This window comes from Anolis carolinensis, unplaced genomic scaffold (assembly GCF_035594765.1).
Source record: "Anolis carolinensis isolate JA03-04 unplaced genomic scaffold, rAnoCar3.1.pri scaffold_11, whole genome shotgun sequence".
In the NCBI taxonomy this organism is placed as follows: Eukaryota; Metazoa; Chordata; class Lepidosauria; order Squamata; family Dactyloidae; genus Anolis; species Anolis carolinensis.
In genome coordinates, this window is record NW_026943822.1 from 8,217,167 (window position 1) to 8,239,922 (window position 22,756).

At 43.9% G+C, this 22,756-nt stretch overlaps 1 protein-coding gene across 3 annotated transcripts; it reads right to left on the reverse strand.

The window, feature by feature from the left end:
• Positions 1–130: 130 nt before the first annotated feature.
• On the reverse strand, positions 131–10,337 carry gnrhr (gonadotropin releasing hormone receptor). 3 transcript variants are annotated; one of them, XM_062962993.1, is made up of 6 exons: positions 9,883–10,337; positions 9,664–9,778; positions 8,676–8,817; positions 5,968–6,486; positions 5,434–5,635; positions 131–1,555 (listed from the first exon to the last, which is right to left on the reverse strand). In XM_062962993.1, exons 4-6 carry the CDS (start codon positions 6,481–6,483, stop codon positions 1,149–1,151), a joined length of 1,125 nt encoding a protein of 374 aa, XP_062819063.1. In that variant the 5' UTR covers positions 6,484–6,486; positions 8,676–8,817; positions 9,664–9,778; positions 9,883–10,337; the 3' UTR covers positions 131–1,148. The 3 variants fall into 3 exon arrangements, with proteins under 3 accessions (XP_062819063.1, XP_062819062.1, XP_003226613.1); XM_062962992.1 differs by having other exon boundaries at positions 8,676–9,075; XM_003226565.4 differs by having other exon boundaries at positions 8,676–8,855; positions 9,664–10,337.
• Between the last annotated feature and the right edge of the window lie 12,419 nt (positions 10,338–22,756).

Genomic DNA, 22,756 nt, shown 5'->3' on the forward strand with positions numbered 1-22,756 from the left:
TGGGGCCTTATCCTTCCCCAAATTCCTTATGAAAAGATATATATGAAGGAGATAGCACCATGACTGTTCCACTAATAAAGTAGAAATCTTAGGGTGTCTGAAGTCAGCTTCAATAATAGGAAAGAGCAGATGAAAGAGGTGAAAAAGGCTTTAATGGAACACCATGGAACAAACAGAAACAACTAGAGTTTGGAAAAGTTATTCTTTCTGAATTAGGTGGAAAATTCTGCAAATGACAAATTTGCAAAATGAACTTGTGGTTCATGACCTGGTGCCTGTGTAAGAGCTATGAATTGCTGGTCCTTGGAGACTGTCCAGAATAGAGCGGAGCAATGGGAGCCAACAAACACAAAAATGGTCTCGTGTTTCCCCACAAAGTTGGGAATTAAAACACTTCATCTTGAAAATTCTGCAAAAATACAAAGCGATCTTTTTCAGAGGCAGCCTGAAAAGTCTTCAGTTGTTTGGACTGAGTCAGCACAGGCTCCCATTCATGGACAACAAGCAGGTACGTAACCTATTCTTTAGAATATGGGCCATTACAGCCAGAGCAGTTACAACCAAGAGGAAAAAAGGATGTTAATTCTAATTGTATTTCTTCAAAAGGAATACTATAGGAGCATGAGTTGCATCCTCAATAGACTCAAGGAGTCTAATGGAAATCAAATTCCTTGTATGCCCCACTTCACGTGTGCCTGCTCCTTTGATAAGGTAAAGGTTTCCCCTGACGTTAAGTCCAGTCGTGACCGACTCTGGGGGTTGGTGCTCATTTCCATTTCTAAGCCGAAGAGCCGGCGTTGTCCGTAGACATCTCCAAGGTCATGTGGCCATGGAGCGCCGTTACCTTCCCGCCGGAGCTGTACCTATTGATCTACTCACATTGGCATATTTTCGAACTGCTAGGTTGGCAGGAGCTGGAGCAAAAGCGGGCGCTCACTCCACTCCCGAGATTTGAACCTGGGACCTTTCGGTCTGCAAGTTCAGCAGCTCAGCGCTTTAATACACTTTGCTACCGGGGCTCTTTTGATATTCTCATGTTAACAATCAGTTCTTGCATTTAGTTTCTGGCTCCTCGCTTGTACAGATGGAGAGTTCAATATTCATACGTCAGTGGGTCCAGAGGACCTTCTCTGTCCAAGCGTCAGATTCTAAAACGCAGTGTGCATTGTCCCGCCGTTGGAAACGCTCGAACGGGGCCGGCCCTGTTCGCGGTCCTCTTTGTTTTTGAGTTCCACAATAACGGCCAGGCTTTTCTCCTGGTGGGTCAAGGTGAGCTTCAGGCCCTTGAGGCACATCTTCATGTCCTCGCGGAAGGACGGGGTGTATAGCCCATAGACAATGGGGTCGGTGCAGGTGTGCAGAAGGCCGAAGAGGAACAGAAAGTGGTTGACGTACTCCGGCATTTGGCGGATCATGTCGGGCTGGAACCAATACCACAAGCCCAGGAGGTAATACGGAGTCCAGCAAACGATGAACGAGGCCACGATCAGGATGGTCATGGTGAGGGTCTTCATGCGGGCCTTGGAAATGTGGTCGTCCTTCCCTCTGGCCAGACCTGCGGGGAGAATCGCAGAGGGGTCAGTGGTGCAGAAAGGGAGTCAGAGTGGCAACTGAATGGCATAAATGGCGGAATTTGAAGCTTTCTCCCTATGTGGTGGGACTGTTAAAAGCTAAAAAATATATAAGGAACGCGATGAAGGAAATCATTAAATGCAAGTTGAACAAAAACAATTCTTGACTCAAAAAATAGAAGGTGGGAATAAAGTATGGGTCAAAACTATAACATAGCAGCCACCTAAGTAACGGTCACCTTAGATTGGAAAGAGCACAGGAAATGGGGACTTTAAAAATGCTTTGAATACTTATCACAGGTATATACAACAAAGGGTAGTCACAGATAAAAAGAAAACATGCTTAAAAATTATTAATTGCAAGGATAAAATTGGCAATACTCTCACAAAAGTATGCATCAGGGTTGTTTAGAAGATATGGAATTTTATAACACCCATGCCATTGAGAACAAAAAATTGAATTCCTGCATTTTATCCGCATCTTATATTTAATAAGATTAAATCCTTGTCTGTCAGCGTATTTGCAGCGCAGAAGTAGTTGGATGGAAGCAGTGGAGTGTAGAACAAAGAGACACTCGAAGACGTTGGTAAAACTATTTACAAAGTTTTACTGTATCAACACAAACAGACGACAGATGAACACAGGACTGTTCTGTTCTCCAACAGAACTTGACTCGACTCTAGGCAGACAGAACTCAACCGAACTGAGCAATCAATTATACACACACTTGTGTCTGGATACTCCCTAGTTCCAACCACACATCAAGATCATCATAGCTTCTTGGCAATTAACTCTTTCCACACTTTCCTGCTTCTTGGCAGGGGGTTGGACTGGATGGCCCATGAGGTCTCTTCCAACTCTACTATTCTATGATTCTATGATTCTACTATAGTACAATCTGGATGATGCAATCAGTTGCAATACAAACATGGCACAAATTGCATTTAAACACTATCAATACACAAATCCCACATTAACAGTGTCAGCTGGACTGCCGACGTGAAGGTTGAGTTGCTGACTTGAAGGTTTCCAGTTCGAATCCGGAATATGGGGTGAGCTCCCATCTGTCAGCTCTAGCTTATGGGGACATGAGAGAAGGCTCCCAGCAGGATGGTAACACATCCGGGCGTCCCCTGGGCAACGTCTCTGTAGACGGCCAATTCTCTCACACTAGAAGGGACTTGCAGTATGTTCTCAAGTCACTTCTGACACGATAAAAAAATCATATTGGGGCAAACAAATGGAGAATGATGACGTGTTTCAACAGAGAACAAGTCACAAGAATAAACCCTATTGTAGCGTTCCACCTTTTCATATCTCCCATCAAAAGAACTGATGGCAACTTATGACATCTTGCAGTCACCAAAGCTCTCCTCTGGGTGCGATTATTCAAAATACGAAGATATGTTGCCATGATTCCTCGCTCGCATGGAATTAACGATGTGGTATGGGAACAAGTTATCTTTGCTGCAAGAGTCAGATTATGGAAGTCAAGATCCATAGTCTGCTCTTGACTGACTTGCAAGCTTCTACATTTGTGAGCATTAAGAGTGCTTCCAAGGACAGGCCAATTGCTTTGATCATTCTGAGAATCAATACCATTTTGAAATAAAATTATGATAGCAGAGAGGGAATATACTTATCAGTTTATAGGCTCCAAGATTGCAACACTGAAGAGAAGAAATCGTACAAGATTACAAGGTTGGAGAGAAGAAATGGTAGCAGATATTGGTCATGATCCAACTGTTACCTCAGTGCAGCTATACTATTTTATTTATTTACAGTATTTATATTCCGCCTTTCTCACCCCGAAGGGGACTCAGGGCAGATTACAATGAACACATATATGGCAAACATTCAATGCCAACAGACAAACAACATACATTAGACAGACTCAGAGGCATTTTTTAACATTTTTCCAGCTTCACGATTCCGGCCACAGGGGGAGCTGTTGCTTCACCGTCCAGTAGTGGCTGTACTTCCTCATTCCTTTCCTCGTATTTTGCTGGCAGTTTTATGGTGTTCTAAATTAGCCTCCCGCATAAAGCGTCCCTAAATTTCCCTAATTGACAGGTGCAGCTGTCTTTCGGGGCTGCATAGGTCAGCAGCAAGCCGGGGCTATTAATGGTCGGAGGCTTAACCCGACCCGGGCTTCGAACTCATGACCTCTCGGTCAGTAGTGATTTATAGCAGCTGGTTACTAGCCAGCTGCGCCACACTAGTGTGTATATCTATTTATCTATGACAGCTTCTTCTCCCTCATCTTCATAAGAGCAACCAAAGGATACTTTTAACCCTCTTTGATGGCTGGAATGCAGTCTTTATTAGCTCTCATCGTCCTAGCTAACCGTAATGGATGACAGAAGCTGCAGTCCAGCAAAATCTGGAGGCAGGTGCCATAGGCGCTTCCCATGTTGGAGGAGTGGTGGGATTTCATGCTCTCACTTTAAGAGAGCTATCCAACTGCTGAACCTGGCAGTACGCGCCTTGGATAGCTCCTTAGAAGTAAAGCCTGGAGGGAACCCAACGCCCTGTCGACATAGGCGGTCAACCTCTGATGCCTTTAACTCCATGGAGCTAGACAAGTGGCTCAAATGGATGTTTATTTGGGAGCATAGCCACTTGAAAAGAGGAGAAAATGCAATAATATCCATAACTGCAGAACCCATATCCATCATTTTCACATAGTTTTGTGCCCAGGGGAAAATGGTCTCTAGGAATTTGCTAGGTCCTCAATGGTATGTCAGGACCAGAAGTCTGGCAATTTAATGACATTTGGCCACATACTGTATATAATCGAGTATAAGCCTAGTTTTTCAGCCCTTTTTTTAAGACTGAAAAAGCCCCCCTCGGCTTATACTCGTGAGGATCCTGGTTGACTTATATTTGGGTCAGCCTATACTCGCGAATATATGGTACATTTATTATTTTTCTCTATTATTACATTTATTATTGTACTCTATTATTGTTACTACTATTACATTTATTTTACCCTATTATTATTATTATTATTATTATTATTATTATTATTATTATTATTATTATTATCATTATCATTATTATTATTATTGTATGACACAGCAAACAAGATAGATATGCTGGATTTCCTATCACAAAATCACAAGTCGAACACTTCCCAAGTGTCTAGGACTGTGTGATGTATTTTCGGATGATGCACTCAGATCCCAGTCGGGTGGCCTTTTGCAGTTGGCAGATCGTAATTTTGTCAATGTCTATTGTTTCCAAATGCCGGCTGAGATCTTTTGCGGTTTTCTGGTGTTGTATATTTCTGCTGCTTCTGTGACTGTTTATTATTATTATTATTATTATTATTATTATTATTATTACATTTATTATTTCACTCTGATCTTATTATTATTACATTTATTCTATTCTATTCTATTTATTATTACATGTATTATTTTCCTGTATTTATTGTTATTATTACATGTATTATTTTACTCTATTATTATTAAAAGGATACATAAGCACATTTACATTGAAGAAGATGAGAATAATGATTTAATCAGAGTTAGTCTTATCTTAAATTAGAGCTTGATGTAAATATTCAAAAACATTTAACCTACTGATGCCTCAATTAATGTGATTTTTTTGGTATCTATTTATATTTCTGAAATTTCCCACCCTCGGCGTATACTTGAGTCAATGATTTCCCAGTTTTTTTGTGGTAAAATTAGATGCCTCAGCTTATATTTGGGTTGTCTTATATTCGAGTATATATGGTACATGGTTTCAGTTAACCACGGTCCAGCTGGGAATCTAGATGTAGGGGTATGACAGTATTTGATAAAGTCTATTGACGCCACTTTCACGCCAAATTGTCAAGGATCCTGGACTCACCTTGGTTAATTTTTAGCTGCTTGCTAATCTCAAACAAGATCCGGATGTAGCAGATGACCATCACGCTCAGCGGGGTGACGTAGAGAGTGGTGAAGGTGAACATGTTGTAAGTGGTCTCCTGCCAGCGCTCTTTGAAGCTTCCATGCGTCACACATTGGGTGAAATTGACCCCCGGGACGGTGTAGAGGTGGAAAAGAAAGAGCTGGAATGGATATGGAGAAAGGAGTTCAGACTTCTCTGGGAGGCCAGGATGCTCCCAGAAGTTATAAGAAGGGAGAGTCCACCTAAACACGAGGAAGAACTTCCTGACCATAAGAGCTGCTCTACCTCAGTGGAGGACCCTTCTTTGGAGGACTTGCACAAAAGAGGCCTTGTTTTGGAAAGGGTCTTGGCTTCAAACACCTTGTCTCTTGTTGGATTGCAACTCCCAAGACCCTCGCCCAGCATAACCAATGACGGGGACTTCTGGGAGATACAGCCCAATGTCATCAGGAGGGCTGCATGCCATTCCCCTTTCCTTGAATGCTTTCTTACCTGAGGAGAGGCCAGCAAGGCGCTGAGCACCCAGGCCACAGAGAGCATGACTCGGTTGCGGCGGTTGGAATTTGCGAAGGAGAACGGGCGAAGGACGGCCGCGTGACGGTCCAAGCTGATGACCACCAGCACCAGAGCGGCCGAGTACATGGCAAAGAGCTTGAGGAAATTGAGGAGCTTGCAGAGGCTATCTCCAGCATACCACTGGATGGTGATGTTCCACACGGCATCCAGCGGCATCACAATGGTGGTCACCAGCAGGTCGGCCGCTGTCAAGCTGAGGATGAGCAGCTGGACGTGGGATTTGCGCCTCTTCCGGGTCACGCTGTACAGGACCACCGAGTTGCTGCAGGCTGCCACCATGAAAAAGCAGCTGGTCACGACCACCCGAGTCCTGGCTGCCAAGGTGAAGGCAGGCTCAAGCCAAGCTTCTTTGGGGCAGGCGGAGAGGGACGAATTCTCATCCGGAAGGCTGCATCCATGGAGAGCGTTCATCGGCGGTTCTCCGTCAGTCATGACCTGAAAGAGAGACTACATTATGTAACACAATGTTTGTTCCTGGGTTATCAATATCATTTCCTAATTGGTTTTTTCATAAGAACATGGGGAAAGTAGAGTTGTTGCATGTCTTTCGGGCTGTGTGGCCATGTTCCAGAAGTATTCTCTCCTGACGTTTCGCCCACATCTATGGCAGGCATCCTCAGAGGCTGTGAGGCATGGATAAACTGGGCATGGAAGGAAACAATATATATCTGTGTAGAGTCCAGGGTGTGACAAGAGTCCTTTGTCAGTTGGAAGCCAGCGTTAATGTTTCAGTTAATCACCCTAATTAGCATTGGAAAGGTTTGTCTCTTGCCTGGGGGGCATCCTTTCTTAAGAGTCATTAGCCGTCCTTGGGGCTCCTCTGCCCTCAGAGTGTTGCTTCCCATCTACTGTTTTGATTTTTGAGTTTTTTAATACTGGTAGCTAGATTTTGTTCATTTTCATACTTTTTTATACTGGCTAATGATAGAATTGGGCAAAATGGGCTTTTGGTGGGAGGATTCGTTGTCTGTTTCCAAAAAGGAAGAGAAAGACTGGCAAAGAGATCTTCAGCCTTCTCTGCCAAAGGGGTCCCTAAGACCTTCAGAAATACGTGTTTTCTTTGGCAACCTCTCTGACACCCCCTTGTGACCCCTATGGGTCCCGACCCCCAGGTTCACAAACACCGCAACAGACTCTCAGTTAACCCGAATGCAAACAATTGGAACTCTCAAGCAACCAGCAAAGAAATGAAATAATAATGCCAGTTTTGTAAAGTTTGCCTTTATTTGTCTTGCGATCCAGATGGATTCGAGACAGTGAGGTAAGGATGCTGGGAACTGGAGTCTGACAATATCTGGAAGTCAGCTCCCAGTGTCCTCCAAACGTTTTCTGAAATATTCTCCAGCTCTGCCATAAACAGCTACTGAAATCAAAGTCCCGTAAGTTCAAGGAGACTTCCTCACAGGGAAGTTAGTATTTTATACAGGATGGAAATCTTTAAAACTGCTCTCCCCATTACTGCAGCAAAATGAATGGGGGGAAAAACCCTGAGAGTGTGTCATCAAGGGGTAAATCAATGCAAGGAAGTGAACAGCATCATGTAAAACCCCAGCAAATACCACTCTGTCGATCAATTATTAAAATGTGAAGTCAAAGCAGAGAGGTAAACAAAACAGGGTCAGGGAAATGTATATTAAAAGCTGGTTTCTCTGCAAAGAGAAACCAGCTAAGCCAGGAATGGGCTGCGGGTTTCTTTAGCTTGACGTAAAAATGCGCGCACACACAAGTGACCTTTAAAGATTCCATGTATGTCAGAATCAAAAAACAGCCAAATTGATCAGCTGGCTGAGTCAGCTCTGACTGATTTCAGGGGCGTTTCATCCCAAGGCTGATAGTTTCAATGTAAGAGGAGCAATGGAAGCACACTGGGTTTTAGTATTTCTGGAGCAAAGTGCTGAAACTTATCCATCAAATTGTGTCAGCACCACGTCAGGCCAAACTGGGAGCATATTGGCCACGCCACAAACATCCCTCTGGTTTCACTCCCATTAACATAAAAAGGCTATGATCCAACACTCTCCCGTGTCTTCATATGGAGATATGGTGCATCAGCACTACACAACCCACATGTGCAGTAGCAACATGCCAACTACTGTGTGCCATTGTGCAATGCACAATCATAATATCTGTTGCATGATTGTGTTGCGGTGCATAGCCACAATGTGCATCTTGCAGAATATTTTGTTGCGCCACGGGGTTAGACTGGATAGCCCTTAAGGTCTCTTTCAACTCAATAATCCTATGGTTTTATGAATAATTCATCCACTTGAGCAGCGCGAGTGTCGCAAGCCCATGTCGCGAATGGAAAACCAGCCTTTGGATGCAAAGCAAGCATCTCAAATGAGTATCTAGTAAAAGGAAAGCAAGAGAACATTCATGGAATCATAGAGTGGGAGAGACCCCCAAAAGGTTATCCAGCCCAACCCCATTCTGCCATGTGGGAAAATACAACCAAAGCATTCCTGATAGGTGGCCATCCAGAACTCCAGAGAAGGAGGCTTTACTACCATCCACTGCCAAGTTGATACCCCAAAATCTATGCTCTACTAAAATGCATGTACTGTACCTGGATGCTCCTTGACCTTGAAAGAAAACAGGAAGAAGACCAGGTTTCATTGTCTTACCCCAGCGGATGCCAAGTACTTCAAACTCTCTCTCTCTGTTGGCTTCTTTGTAGCATCTCGAGTCTTTGGCACAACCCAAGATCAGAAAGATGAGCTGTAGAGCTTTGCCGTGCCACCGTTGAGCCAAGGTCTTGCCTTCTCTCTGGGCAAAACACGAGAGCGACAGCCAAGGAGAGACAACTATTGATGGGAGATAGAAAAGTCACACCGAGGATAAAAAAGCCCACCCTGTTGGGCTCATTCCCATCTGCTCCAGGCGGCAAAGTGGTTTTGTCCGAACGGAACACCGAGCAAAGCGGCGGAGCTGTGCAGCAGATTGCAAAACACAGAGCTTGCGGCGACTATTTTTATTCCCTCTGCAGCCAGCCAAGATTTTCTCTGCACCTACGGCGACGTATTGCTTTGGATCGATTGGAGAGTTAGGGGAAGAAAACAAAGCAAGGGTCAAGCGCAGGGACAGTGCTATGTGAAGATGAAGCCTTCGGTGTATATGGCATTCTGGTCTAACATTATGGGCATTCTGGTCTAACATGTATATACCTCAGGTACAAGGAACTTCTTAGTTTTTGGGAAAGGGGGGGGTGTAGAGGGAGTCACTTTGTTGTGGTGTGCCGTTGTTTCTGACCTGTGGAGAAGCTATCATGGGGCTTTCTTGGCAACGTTTCATCAGAAGGGGATTACCACTGCCTTCATATTCTCTCCTTACACAAGGTCACACAGAGGTAGGGCCAGTCTAACAGTTGGAAGTTACACCAGAGTAGGCTTTGATTGGCTACTGGATGGGCATTCTTGGCATAAGAACAGTTCAGCAATAGAACCAAATACTTAGGGAGTTGGTAGGGTCTCTTCTTTGGACACCTTCTTGTTGGGAATGCTCTAGCTGGTGACCCTGCATTGAGTTGAACCTCATAACCCATGGGATACCTTCTAACGCTGTGATTCTATGGTTCTGACTTCCTCAAATACTGCCCCATGTCAAGGCTCTTACCTTCTTCGAAGAGTTGGATCATACAGATAGTGCATTTAAGTCTTATCACGGGCAGAGCATAAGCGTATTTCCAGGGTCATGCTGTATCCATGTCCTTCTGCATTGTTTTTGGCACCTATCCTTGTCAAAGTAGAGAAATTGCCATTATCAAGGAGATGGAAATAGCTAGAGATGGAACGATGGACCTTCTTGGAACAGCGGCCGGTCAGGTCACCTCACCTGCAAATGAAAACAAGCCTGTTTGTGAAAGGCACTTGCGTTCATTTCAATCCACATTTAGAAGCAAAGGTATGGGTTTTTTGAGGGACGTGTTCGAAGGAGAAAGCCAACTTGTTCTGTTCTGCTTCTTGGAAACGTAGATGTTGACATTCCAAAGGTTATTTCCCCTGCTAGGTTGCCATGGTCCTGTTTTCCAGATTAGGCCTGGTTTTAATCCTTCTTTTATCCCAGGGGAGGAAGGAAGGGTGGGCGACCTACATCATGGAGCACATTCAAATCTACTCCATATCAGTGGTTTCATAACCATTTCCCCCCAAAGACTAGACACAATGTACAAATGGCCTAGAAGAGCCTGGCGTCTCCAGCCGAGATATGTAAGCCAAGCCACCAGCTAGGTTGGTCGATGCCAACAAAAAGGAGACTTGCTAACAGAAGCTGCTGGAAATGTGCAATTGTGTGTGCTTCTGTGTGTCGGGTTTTTTTGTTTCCAAAACAGGCTGGAATTCTTTTGACATAAATGGACTTACACCTACGGGTTGAACTTTTCCACTGTTTTGCAATGGAGGCATTTGTGTTTCTGGCACAGAAGCAGAGTTCCACATGTAGTGCTAGTGTTGCCAATTTAGGGTCTTAGACAAGATAAGGGAGATTTAATCTAGTTTTCTTGCACTGAGATGGAAAATGGATGAGAAAAAGAGTGGAGGGTGAGCCCCAGCACTACAACACATGAGAACTGAGTCCACCAAAACCTGTCTCTCATTTGGAGAGAGCCTAGGAAAAGCTGGGCTCAGGTCAGATGGTGAAATCTTGCCATTCTAGAGAGGTGGTTCTCAACCTTCCCAATGCTGCAATCCCTTAATACAGTTCCTCATGTTGTGGTGACCCCCAATCATAATATTATTTTCTTTGATACTTCATAACTGTAATTTTGCTACTGTTATGAAAAATAATGTAAATATCTGATATGCAGGATGTATCTTCATTCACTGGACCAAATTTGGCACAAATACTGAATATGCCCAAATTCTAATACTGGTGGGATTGGTGTGGAGATTGATTTTGTCATTTGGGAGTAGTACAAGTTGCTGGAATTTATAGTTCACCTACAATCAAAGAGCATTCTGAACTCCACCAATGATGGAATTGGACCAAACTTGGCACACAGAACTCCTATGACCAACAGGAAAGGGTTTGGTAGGCACTGACCCTGAGTTTTGGAGTGGTAGTTCACCTACATCCAGAGAGCACTGTGGACAATGATGAATCAGGACCAAACTTGGCACGAATACTCAACATGACTAAATGCGAACACTGGTGGAGTTTGGGGAAAATAGTTCTTGAAATGTTGGGGTTGTAGTTGCTGGGATATATATTTCACCTACAATCAAAGAGCCCCTTGAACCCCACCAATGACAGAATTGGGCAAATTGGGCTTTTGGTGGGAAGATTTGCTGTCTGTTTCCAAGGAAGAGAAGGGCCAGTGAAGAGATATTCACCCTTTTCTGCCAAAGGGGTTCCTAAGACCATCAGAAATATGTGTTTTCTGATAGTCTTTGGTGACCCCTCTGACACCCCTTCATGACCTCCCCAGGGGTCCCACCCCCCCAGGTTGAGAAATGCTGCTCTATAGGATTCCATTGTGCATTGATGTGCATTGATGTGCATTCAGTATTTGTGTACATTTCATATTATAACGGTTATGAATTGCTCATGATGGTACCGTATATGGTTACACATTGTGTACCGACAGGCATCGCACGTAATCACATACGCATCCAGAACAATACACATTTAGTTGATCAAGACTGCAATTCACGACTGTTATGGCATCCTATGCCTGCCAAGAGACTTCGCTTGGTGCCACTGCCTGGCTTTTCAGGTGGGTTTCTGGTGTCATTTGCTGTTGTGACAATGCTCCCATGATTGTGCATGTGAATCAGAAACAATTCAGATATCGTAAGGTTGGCTGGGAGCCCCGGCGGCGAAGTGTGTTAAAGCACTGAGCTGCTGAACTTGCAGACCGAAAGGTCCCAGGTTCAAATCCTGGGAGCGGATTGAGCGCCTGCTGTTAGCTCCAGCTTCTGCCAACCTAGCAATTCGAAAACATGCAAATGTGAGTAGAGCAATAGGTACTGCTCCAGCGGAAAGGTAATGGCGCTCCATGCAGTCATGCCATTGGCCACATGACCTTGGAGGTGTCTACGGACAAAGCCGGCTCTTCGGCTTAGAAATGGAGATGAGCACTAACCCCCAGAGTCAGACATGACTGGACTTAACGTCAAGGGAAACCTTTACCTTTTTAAGGTTGGCTGATAACATTGCAACTGCCTTTGCCTCCCCTTATTCTCCAGCTACAGGAATGAGGTGTAGATCAAAAAGGAGGGCGTTTCCCAAGGTATAGTTTTTTCCAAGCTCGAACATTTTGGATTAAGAATCTGCTGGGCTTCCAAATGTTTTTGGATGGCAAATCCTAGTTGTAAACGGTAGAGAACGTTTGTAGCAGGAGTCCGACAACACCTGGAGAGCTACCGTTTGCTCACTCTTTGCCTCAAAGTCTACTATACTTCCTTTGCTGCTTATCCAACCCATCTTTTCCTTGTCCCTGTTGTTGCAAAGTCTTCAGCTGCGCTCAGGGAAATTTCTGCCTCATGCTGGATCCCAAACAGAAAGTCTAGTCCGTGTGGTATATGAATAAATATCAATAACCATTAAGTCATTTCCTTGAGACTGGAGGGTAATGAATACGGGAGGTACACCGGGTCCTCAACAGCAGCCAGAAAGGTCATGAGTTTAGAGAACAGGCTTGCCAAATGGTTGTTTTTTTATTTTCATAATCACTAAAAGCATCACTATCTGGTCATCGGGAGCCTGGCCAAAATCACCAGGCTCCTTGGGTCAAATATCTACTTCAGATGAGCCTTTTTTGCCATTGTTGCACACAAACGCATGCAACATGAAAGCCCTTTAGTGTTGTGCCCTTTGTTTTGACATGCTCCAGACTAATTTCAGCTAATGATTGGCGTCCAAGTGCTTTAAACAAACAAACAAGTAAACAAACAAGTATTTTTGTAAAGTTTTGTAAGCCAATCCAAGGCTATTTGCAGAAAACAAAATTGACTGTTTGTGCTCATATTTCTCCCAGTGTGCTCGATGGCAAGCTGCTTGTGTTTTCTGACTGGGTTTCCTCCGCTGAATTGCCTCTTTGTGCAGCAAGCCGGCTGTGGCTGTCATGGAAGCTTATTTTCAAAATGCAAAATCGTTTCCTCGGATTTATGATTTCCTGGATGGCACAGCTGCGTGGCATTGCCTCTCTCAACTTCTCCTCTCTGCCAGCCACCTGTTTCGAGCTCAGTCTTCAATCCAGAAAGCTGAAGGTCTCAGATGTACATCGCGTGGCTAGATATTGGTTGGTACATTAGATGCTGGCATGAAAAGTCGTGGTGCAAAGACTTGTGCTTTCTCAGAGGTTGCAGGTTTGCCTGTGCCTTTTGCAAACACACACTTAACCCTCTCTTTTGCAGAGCTGAACATGCGGAGTTAGTTAATAAGAAAACTCAGGGCCTTAGGCCCTGATGCACAATTGGTTGTGCAATTGTATGTTGTGCAATTAATGCAGTTATGCCCCACTTCAACAGTCATGGCTCAATGTTATGGAATAATGGGAATTGCAGTTCTACATGATCTTTAGCCTTCTCTGCCAAAGAGTGTTAGGACCGTACCAAACTACAACTCCCAGCATCCCATAGCATTGAGCCATCACAGTTAAAGTGCTTTCGAACTACATTAATTTGACAGTGAAGATGCACCTTCAGCTATATTGATGGAAACCTCCCTTGGGAATCTGAACGATTTTTCCAGAAAAAGTTGTGCAGCTCTGGACAACTGCTGTCGCAATTTGAACCCAATACGTAAGTATAGGAGTCAGGGAAGTTCCCTTGGGAATGCATGTTGTGGCTTCTTGGCGTGGCATGTTTTGCATCCAAAAGATCTCCCCAAACAAGTGGAAACTAGTAAACAAGTTAACCTGGCATAATATTTATTGGCAGGACTCTTTTTCCGTTGAATTGGTTCACTCTAGCTGAACGAATGGAACATTTGCTCACCGTGAGGCCCTAATGGATGTCAAAAAGGAGTTTCGCCGTGGCCAACATTAACAATTTCTTTAGGGAGATGCTAAAATGGGGACGGGGCTGCTCGAATGGACCAATGCTGTATTTATTCCCCAAACATATGGGTTCATTGGAGAGTTCACAAAACTCCAACTCCTATGAATCCATAGCATGGAGCCATGGCAGTTGATGTGGTGCCAAAGTGCTATGATTCTGCAGTGTGGATGCAGCCTGCACCTATCATTCCATTTCTGTAATCTTGGACATTTTGCATTCAACCTGAATCTCCAACTCTGTTCTAGGCAACCCCTCTGCATTATCATTCCAACTGTCTTATTGCTATCCCTTTTGCTTCATCTAAGCCACAAACATGCAAAAGAAATGTCAGACCCAGGCTGCATGCACTTTTTGTATACACAAATACATTGGCTCATGGTCATTCCTTTCGGCGATGTCTTGTTCTCGTCAACATCCAGAATCGAAAGCGAGGATTCCTTTTTCCTTTGCACAATGCCGAAAAGAGAACATAAGGTTCCCGTTTCCTCTCCCGCCTTCTACCACTGGCGATCACATCTGCAGATCCACTTTCCAGCTGGGAAAGATCCATTTGACAGATGTTCGCTTCCCCATCCATCCCTAGCTTTCTCACACAGAGACGTTCAAAAACCCAAAGCTTTCCAGTGCTTTCCAACAGCGTTTGTACTTTCTGCAACATTCGGGAAAATGCTTGGATGGAAGGCATCAGAATGTGATCGAGGTGACCACCCCCCCCCCAGGACTTTGTAAAAGATAGTTCAAAAATCAAGACTTTATGTTCTATATTCCATATATTTATAGTAGAAGGTGATTGAGACTTTTTACTGGAGTTTACTGTGACTCTCTGCACAAAAGGTGTTTGACCTTTTAGCCTGAGGCAAGAGATAACAACTTCATGAATTGTAAAATCATGCTGCTAAAACTCCACTTTTATGAATTTCCATGCTGGGTTCTCCAGATGTTATGAACTTCGTTCTTATCAAATATTTTCAATTGTTTATATCATTCATGATTCCCCTTTATGCAATATAACTCACTTTTATGGATTCTCCCTTATTTCCATGAAATCTATCTATCTGCCTATATGTATTTGTACTCTTTGGGATCCCCGGAAAATATGTATTTTTCCCAGCATGGTTTATATTCCAATTTTATTTTATTTTTCATTTTATTTCATATAATTGTCAAATCATGAAATCAAATAGGAAATATTTTGAACTCAACCTGAACCCCAGAACTTATCCCATTTCCTATGACCCAGGCTTCCTTTCCCAAAAACAAAAGGATAATCTGCCACCGCTAAACCCAATCAAATTCAAATTGCATGGACAATATAGGGCTTGAGTCGCCGAATTCGGAGTGTTGACCTAAAGGTGATTCGCCCCAAGGCAAACATTGTCATATCTCACCCAAAGGAAAAACCAGGACACCTCAGGAAGGCGCCCTGCAGAGCCTGTCAATATGGCTCATCACCACCCATCTTTGCTTCCATCTCTGACACCCCAAGGCATATCTAAAATCTGTATACGTGACAGAAACCCGGACACCCTTGATTGCTGCCATCAATAAATTAAGCACCCTTTAGAAATCGGTCTAGCAGGATTTAATCCGCTAGTTCCTGCCCTGTCACCTCATTGTTTCAAATAACTCCCGCCTTCTCTTTCCTGATTGGCCCGAGTAGAGACAAAAGGCAGCTTCCTATTGGGCCAACGGAGCAAGGCGGGAAACGAAAGCCCGCCTCGTTCAACCTTCTAGCCTATCAACGATCAGATGGGCGGGGGAGCAGGTCGGGAAATTCAAAGGGCTGTCAGACTGAAATTTTGTATAAATATGGCTTTATTTTGATTGTATGGTACCCTAGTAGACCGAATGATCGCTACTAGAGTCCTCTTCAGCTGAATTGCTCAATAAAGACTCCCTGGCAGATTTTCCTTCAGCTTTGGCGGACCTTCTTCATTTCGGCTTCAGGTTGTATTGCGGCTCGTAATTCTCCTTTTGGCTTCACCAAGGTCCGTTCTCTCAGGACCGGATCGGGTCTCTCCTTAAGGGCCCGATCCCCTAAAACGCGGTTGACAACAAGAAGGTAGACTGTTTGAGACTGAAATGTCACTAATATTCTATGTATTTTAACCTTGTCGTGTCCCACTAAAATCAACATCAACAATAATAATAACAACAGCAATAATTGAACACAAACAAGAGTAGGCTGGACTGGCTGAAGATTAGAGAGCAGAAGAATCTGGGATTTCCAGATTTTTCCATATTCCTGTCCTTCCATGTTTCATATCAGCTTATGTTTCAGACATCAAAGAACCAATTGCCTCTTTCAGCATTGCAGTTTTTCAGTATTCTTATTCATTTTTTGTGACAGGAGCAACTTAAGAAACTGCAAGTTGCTTCTGGTGTGAGAGAATTGGCTGTCTGCAAGGAGGTTGCCCTGGGGACACCCAAATATTTTTACGTTTTACCATCCTCGTGGGAGGCTTCTCTCATGTCCCTGCATGGGGAGCTGGAGCTGACAGAGGGAGCTCATCTGCACTCTCCCGGGATTCGAATTGGCAACCTTCAGGTCAGCAACCCAACCTTCAGGTTAGCAGTCTTGCCGGAACAAGGGTTTAACCCATTGCACCACTGGAGTCTCTGGCTTCTTATTCAATGCAATTTGGTTTCAATTTGTTTGCCCACATCCAGTCTATTATGGGTAACAGGCACCAGTTTGCGACCCAACTGGCCTCTTTGGATTTGTCATGAATATTTTTGAACATTTAAAATGTTCTTTAATCCGTTTTCAGTGCGACAGATTTCAGAGAAAGAAGTAGACTCATTGACCCAGTACTGGTTTTGTAATACCTATATTGGTTGCACAGACAAAGGAAAAACCTATACTCAGCATTCACTCCACATACATCCATTCACATACATACTCGCCGTACTTCATCATTCAGTCTATCTTGGAAGGAGGCGGGTGCCCAGGCTCTGTATTCCTCACAGATCTGACACACTTTTCCAAGAGGAAAAGATCTCCTTATGTAGAATTTTGTTGTTGTTGTTGTTGTGGATTGCTTTTACAACCTGCCATTCAGCTAATACTTACTGAAACTTCTATCAGTTCGAGACAGGTGTTGTTTTTCTTCCCTAACAGAAAGAACCATGGCTTCTGACTTCCTTAACTTAAAGAGCCATTGTCTCTGACCATGTAAACATGTCTTGCTTACCCCAAAAGTTCTCAGGTCAGTTATGTCAGTTCAGCAGTTTAGCAGTTTTTCTTCATCAGCACTTTTCACACCACAATTAATCCAGTCTCCACCTCCTTCTTAATGTTTCCCAGGTTTCAATTATGGGATGGTGTCTTCAGCCTTGGCAAGCCTTAATGGGCCCTTAGCTAGACCCCAATCATACAATTTCATTCAATTCACTCGTGACAGATTGAGGTAGGAAGTTCTAACAGAACTGGATTTCGCCTATATACTGATGGAACTGAACCCCCAAACTCCAGAAAACTGCAACCAGCCTTAAGCAAGCCACACAAGATGACAGCCAAGGGATCAAGCAAGAGTCTACCAGGAACTACTTTTGGGTTCTTCAGGAAGGAATGGAGCCAGTGCAAAACAGTAAAGTGACCAAAAAGGACATCATGTTTGATAGTGTCCAAAGCCACCAAGAGGTTTAGCAGAAACAACAGGGACACACTTTTGGCACAGGTCATCCATCAAGATGACCAAAGCCATCTCTGTCCCCTAACTCAGGCCTGAAACTATGTTGAAACCGGTTTAGATAATCCATCTAATGAAAAATTGGAGTTGGAAGGCCACCATACATTCAGCAAGCTAAACCACTAGCTACAGAAAAATCCAGCCAATTGAAAGGTCAGCAGTTTGAGCTCGGGTCAGAGTGAGCACACACTGTTAGCCCCAGCTCCCTGCCCACCTAGCAGATCGAAAGCAGAAATGCGGGTAGATAAATAGGTACCGCTTTTAGCGGGGAGGTAATAAAGGCTCCCTTAAGGACATCAATCAGGAGGATGTCTAAGGACGACAAAGCTCCTCGGCATGGCAGATGACGCAACAGCCCCCCCCCCCCAAAGTGGCCAAAGTCAACAGATTCCAAGATGCCGTAAATAAGATGGGAAATGCCTTTACCTCTGTCTGTATATTGTCTGTTCATGTTAATTGTATAAATGGCATTGAATGCTTGCCGTATGTGTGTTCTGTAATCCGCGCTGAGTCCCCTTGGAGAGATAGAGCAGAATATAAATAAACTATATTATTTTATTTTATGACACAGCAAACAAGATAGACATGCTGGATTTCGTATCACAAAATCACAAGTCGAACACTTCCCAAGCGTTTAGGACTGTGTGATGTATTTTCGGATGATGCGTGCAGATCCCAGTAGGGTGGCCTTTTGCAGTTGGCAGATTGTAATTTTGTCAATGTCTATTGTTTCCAAATGCCGGCTTAGATATTTTGGCATGGCACCCAGTGTACCCATCACCACCGGGACCACCTGCACTGGTTTCTGCCAGGGCATGTTCTTCTTTGACTGCTTGTTTGACTTGCAAGAGTCCTCTGCCCCCTGATCTTCTAGGCAGATATAGCCGGTCAACATCACTGCGGGGGTGCAGTGAATGATGAATGGTCATGAGTTTTCTTGTTTTTCTGTCCAAATTGTCCAGTTCCATCTGTGTCCAGTTTATGATGCCAGCAGTATATCTTATGACAGGTATGGCCCAGGTGTTTATGGCCTTGATGGTGTTGAGCTTGCTTTTGAGAATTTTTCTGACCCTTTGTGTGTATTCTTTGCTGACCACAGTTTTCACATGTTCATGCTTGATGTTGTCCAGCTGTAATATGCCCAGATATTTATAGGCCTCTGGCTGGTGACACTTGATTGTTTGGCCATTAGGCATATTTATGCCCTCACTTTCAATGATTTTTCCCTTCTTCAATGCCACTGTCGAACATTTGTCCAAACCAAACTCCATGCTGATGTCAGTGCTAAAAATTCGGACAGTGTTAGTCAGAGACTAGATTTTAGTTTCTGTTTTCCCATACAGCTTCAGGTCATCAAGTATATTATTATTATTATTATTATTATTATTATTATTATTATTATTATTATTATTATTATTATATTATGACACAGCAAACAAGATAGATATGCTGGATTTCACATCACAAAACCACAAGTCGAACACTTGTCTAGTATCTAGGACTGTGTGATGTATTTTCAGATGATGCGTGTAGATCCCAGTAGGGTGGCCTTTTTGCAGCTGGCAGATCGTAATTTTGTCAATGTCTATTGTTTCCGAATGCCGGCTGAGATCTTTTGGCACGGCACCCAATGTGCCCATCACCACCGGGACCACCTGCAAAGAGTCTTTGCAGTTCAATCTTGAGGTCCTGATAGCAGCTGAGTTTTTCCTGTTGTTTTTCGTCAATGCGACTGTCACCTGGGATGGCGACATCAATGATCCAAACCTTGTTCTTTTCTACAACTGTGATGTCTGGTGTGTTGTGTTCCAGAACTTTGTCAGTCTGGATTCGGAAGTCCCACAGTATTTTTGCGTGCTCATTTTCCAATACTTTTGCAGGTTTGTGATCCCACCAGTTCTTTGCTGCTGGGAGGTGGTACTTGAGGCATAAGTTCCAATGAATCATTTGGGCCACATAGTTATGCCTCTGTTTGTAGTCTGTCTGTGCAATTTTCTTACAGCAGCTGAGGATATGATCCATGGTTTCATCAGTTTCCTTGCACAGTCTGCATTTTGGGTCATCAGCTGATTTTTCGATCTTGGCCTTAATTGCCTTTGTTCTGATGGCTTGCTCCTGGGCTGCAAGGATCAGGCCTTCTGTCTCCTTCTTCAGGGTCCCATTCGTGAGCCAGAGCCAGGTCTTCTCCTTATTGTTGTCGACCGCGTTTTAGGGGATCGGGCCCTTAAGGAGAGACCGATCCGGTCCTGAGGGAACGGACCTTGGCGAAGCCAAAAGGAGAATATAAGCCGCAATACAACCTGAAGCCTGAAATGAAGAAGGTCCGCCAAGGGTGAAGGAAAATCCGCCAAGGAGTCTTTATTGAGCGATTCAGCTGAATGGACACTAGTAGCGATCATTCAATCTACTAGCGTAACATATGTTTCAAATAAAGCCATATTTATACAATGTTTCGGTCTGACAGCCCTTTGAATTTCCCGCCCCGCTCCCCCGCCCATCTGATCGTGGATAGGCTGAGAGTTTGAACGAGGCGGGCTTTCGTTTCCCGCCTTGCTCTGCTGGCCCAATGGGGAGCCGCTTTTTGTCCCCACTCGGGCCAATCAGAGAGGAGGAGGCGGGAGCTATTGAAACAATGAGGTGACAGGACAGGAAATATCAGATTAATTCTGGCCCAGCCGATTTCTAAAGGAATTTATGGCACCCATCAAGGATGTCCGGGGTCCTGTCACGTTCACAGATCTTAGATATGCCTTGGGGTGTCAGGGGGAAGTAAAGAAGGGTGGTGATGAGCCGTCATTGACGGGCTCCACAGGGGTGCCTTCCTGAGGCGTCCTGGCCTGGGATATGACAATGTTTGCCTTGGGGGCGAGTCACCTTTAGGAATTTGGTGACTCAAGCCCTATATTGTCCATGCGATCGGAATGAGATTGGATTAAACGGTGGCAGATTATCCTTTTGTTTTTTGGGAAGGGAGGTCTGGGTCATAGGGCTAGAGTTCACGTTGGGGTCATAATATTTCCCATTTGATTTCATGATTTGACAATTATATGGGATAGAATGAAAATTAAAATAAAGTTGGAACATAAACCCTGCTGGAAAAAAATACATATTTTCCGGGGATCCCAAAGAGTACAAATACATATAGGCAGATAGATAGATTTCAAGGAAATAAAGGAGAATCCATAAAGGTGGGTGACATTGCATAAAGGGGAATCATGAATGATATAAACAATAGAAAACATTTGATAAGAACGAAGTTTACAACATCTGGGGAACCCAATATAGAAGTGGAGTTCTAGCAGCATGATTTCACAATTCATGAAGTTAGCCCAACGATTAGAAGTTCATACAACAGTGAGTCATGAGAGTGTCCAAGTACATAGAATATGAAAATTCACAAATACATGAGGAAAAAGAGTTCATAAGGAATTCATAGAGATGGCATGGGGAAGGGGCACATGTGGGTTGTAGTCTTTGGAAGTATAAGATTTCATAAGCCCAGGCATAGGTCTGGGGAAGAGTGTTCTTCTCCTTCATGAAATTATGAAAGTATGAATGAAACGTGGAGGGCACCCGTCCGGGCACCCCCTGGCAGCTGTAGAGAGGGTAAGGGTTCTTGGAGAACTATGTTTCCCCAGCGAGAGAGCGATCCCCCCATCCCCAGTTCACAGAAAGGGGCTAGGGATCTCTTAAAACCATTCCGCGGGCCGCGGGGAGAGGAAAGTCCGGGATAAGGCAGCAGTTTGGCTTGAAAGGAGCAGTCGGTCCCGTTTTGACAGTCAGCTGTTGAGGTGCCGAAAACTGGACCGATTCCGGTTCCGCTGGTTGTCTTCGAGTCAGGAGCCTTAGAAAGGGTTAGGACTAAAAGAGGAGCGTTCTAGGGGTAATTTTGATAGAGATATGAGCCGATTTGTATCGTCCGCCATATTAATCTATGGCGGAGAAACCTCAGCCGGAGTTAAAGGGACGCGAGAGAGAGAGAAATTGCATGCAAAGGAAGGAGTCAGAGAAAGATACAAAATAACCAGATAGAGAGTGTTATTGTTAAAATAAATGCTACTTTTTATTGGGGGGATTTGTTACATAGTTCAGGGAAGGGGAAAATGAAGAAAAAAAAGTCTTTTAATAATAGTCTGCTGCGGTCCCGCTCCATTCCTTTGGTGGGTGACCTGCGGAACTCTCCGCTGCGTTTTTAAATTAATTTAAAAGCCGGGGTTTCGGTTATCATTATCAGCTTTTCCTTCAATTTTGTCAAGGAACTTTCCATGCAATGTTTTGTTGTGCCAGCTGTCAGCTCTAGTTTGTAGTGTGGCTTTCTTGTACTGGTTTTTTGTCTGCTGTGCTTTGAGGAGTTTCTGATTTTTGACTTATTATTATTATTATTATCATTATTCCAGAACCATATGCAAAAGTGGACTGTTAGAAACTGGCCAATCATTATCCAAAATTGTTTCAATCCGGGGAGGACTTTTTAGCAATGGTTTTGTGAAGAAGTGTATAATTATATTTTGTTTATAGATGACATGTTTATTTGATTTTGTTTAAACAGTCAGGTTTGGCTAAGTTTAAAATGGTGAGTATTAGAGTGGATGATGTATGGGGGAAGGTAGCCATCTTAAGGCGGGTTACCATAGCAACAGGGGCGGAGCCAACCGCCGCTTGGAAAGGAAAAGGGGGAAGGTTTTAAAACCCAGCGGGCAGTCTGTGATTTCCAGTCACAGTGAAGGAACTGATTCTTGTGTAGAGGATCAGCGTGGCTCAAATAGAAGAATTTGAGTTAGATCTAAAATAAAGAGAATTATTTTAGACAGACTGTGATTTTAAATCACAGGGAACAGTCTGGTTTCAGGTGAAGGGAACCAGGAAGAACAGACCTCTATTAGGCCAGACTAAGCAAGTTAGGGGACTTGTTTAGGGTCATTTATAGAGTCTGTGGATTAGGGAAGTTAATCCCAGTGGATCCAGGAGGATCAAGTTTTAGTGTAATTTGGAAGAAGAAATATTTTGAAAGTTTGA

Bases quoted from the DNA above. Each gene is read 5' to 3' on its own strand.
- gnrhr (XM_062962993.1), bottom strand. From the start codon at position 6,483: ATGACTGACGGAGAACCGCCGATGAACGCTCTCCATGGATGCAGCCTT. The intron at 5,636-5,967 runs GTAAGAAAGCAT...TATCCATTCCAG, and splicing joins CCTTGCTGGCCTCTCCTCAG to CTCTTTCTTTTCCACCTCTA. The intron at 1,556-5,433 runs GTGAGTCCAGGA...TTCTCCCCGCAG, and splicing joins GCAGCTAAAAATTAACCAAG to GTCTGGCCAGAGGGAAGGAC.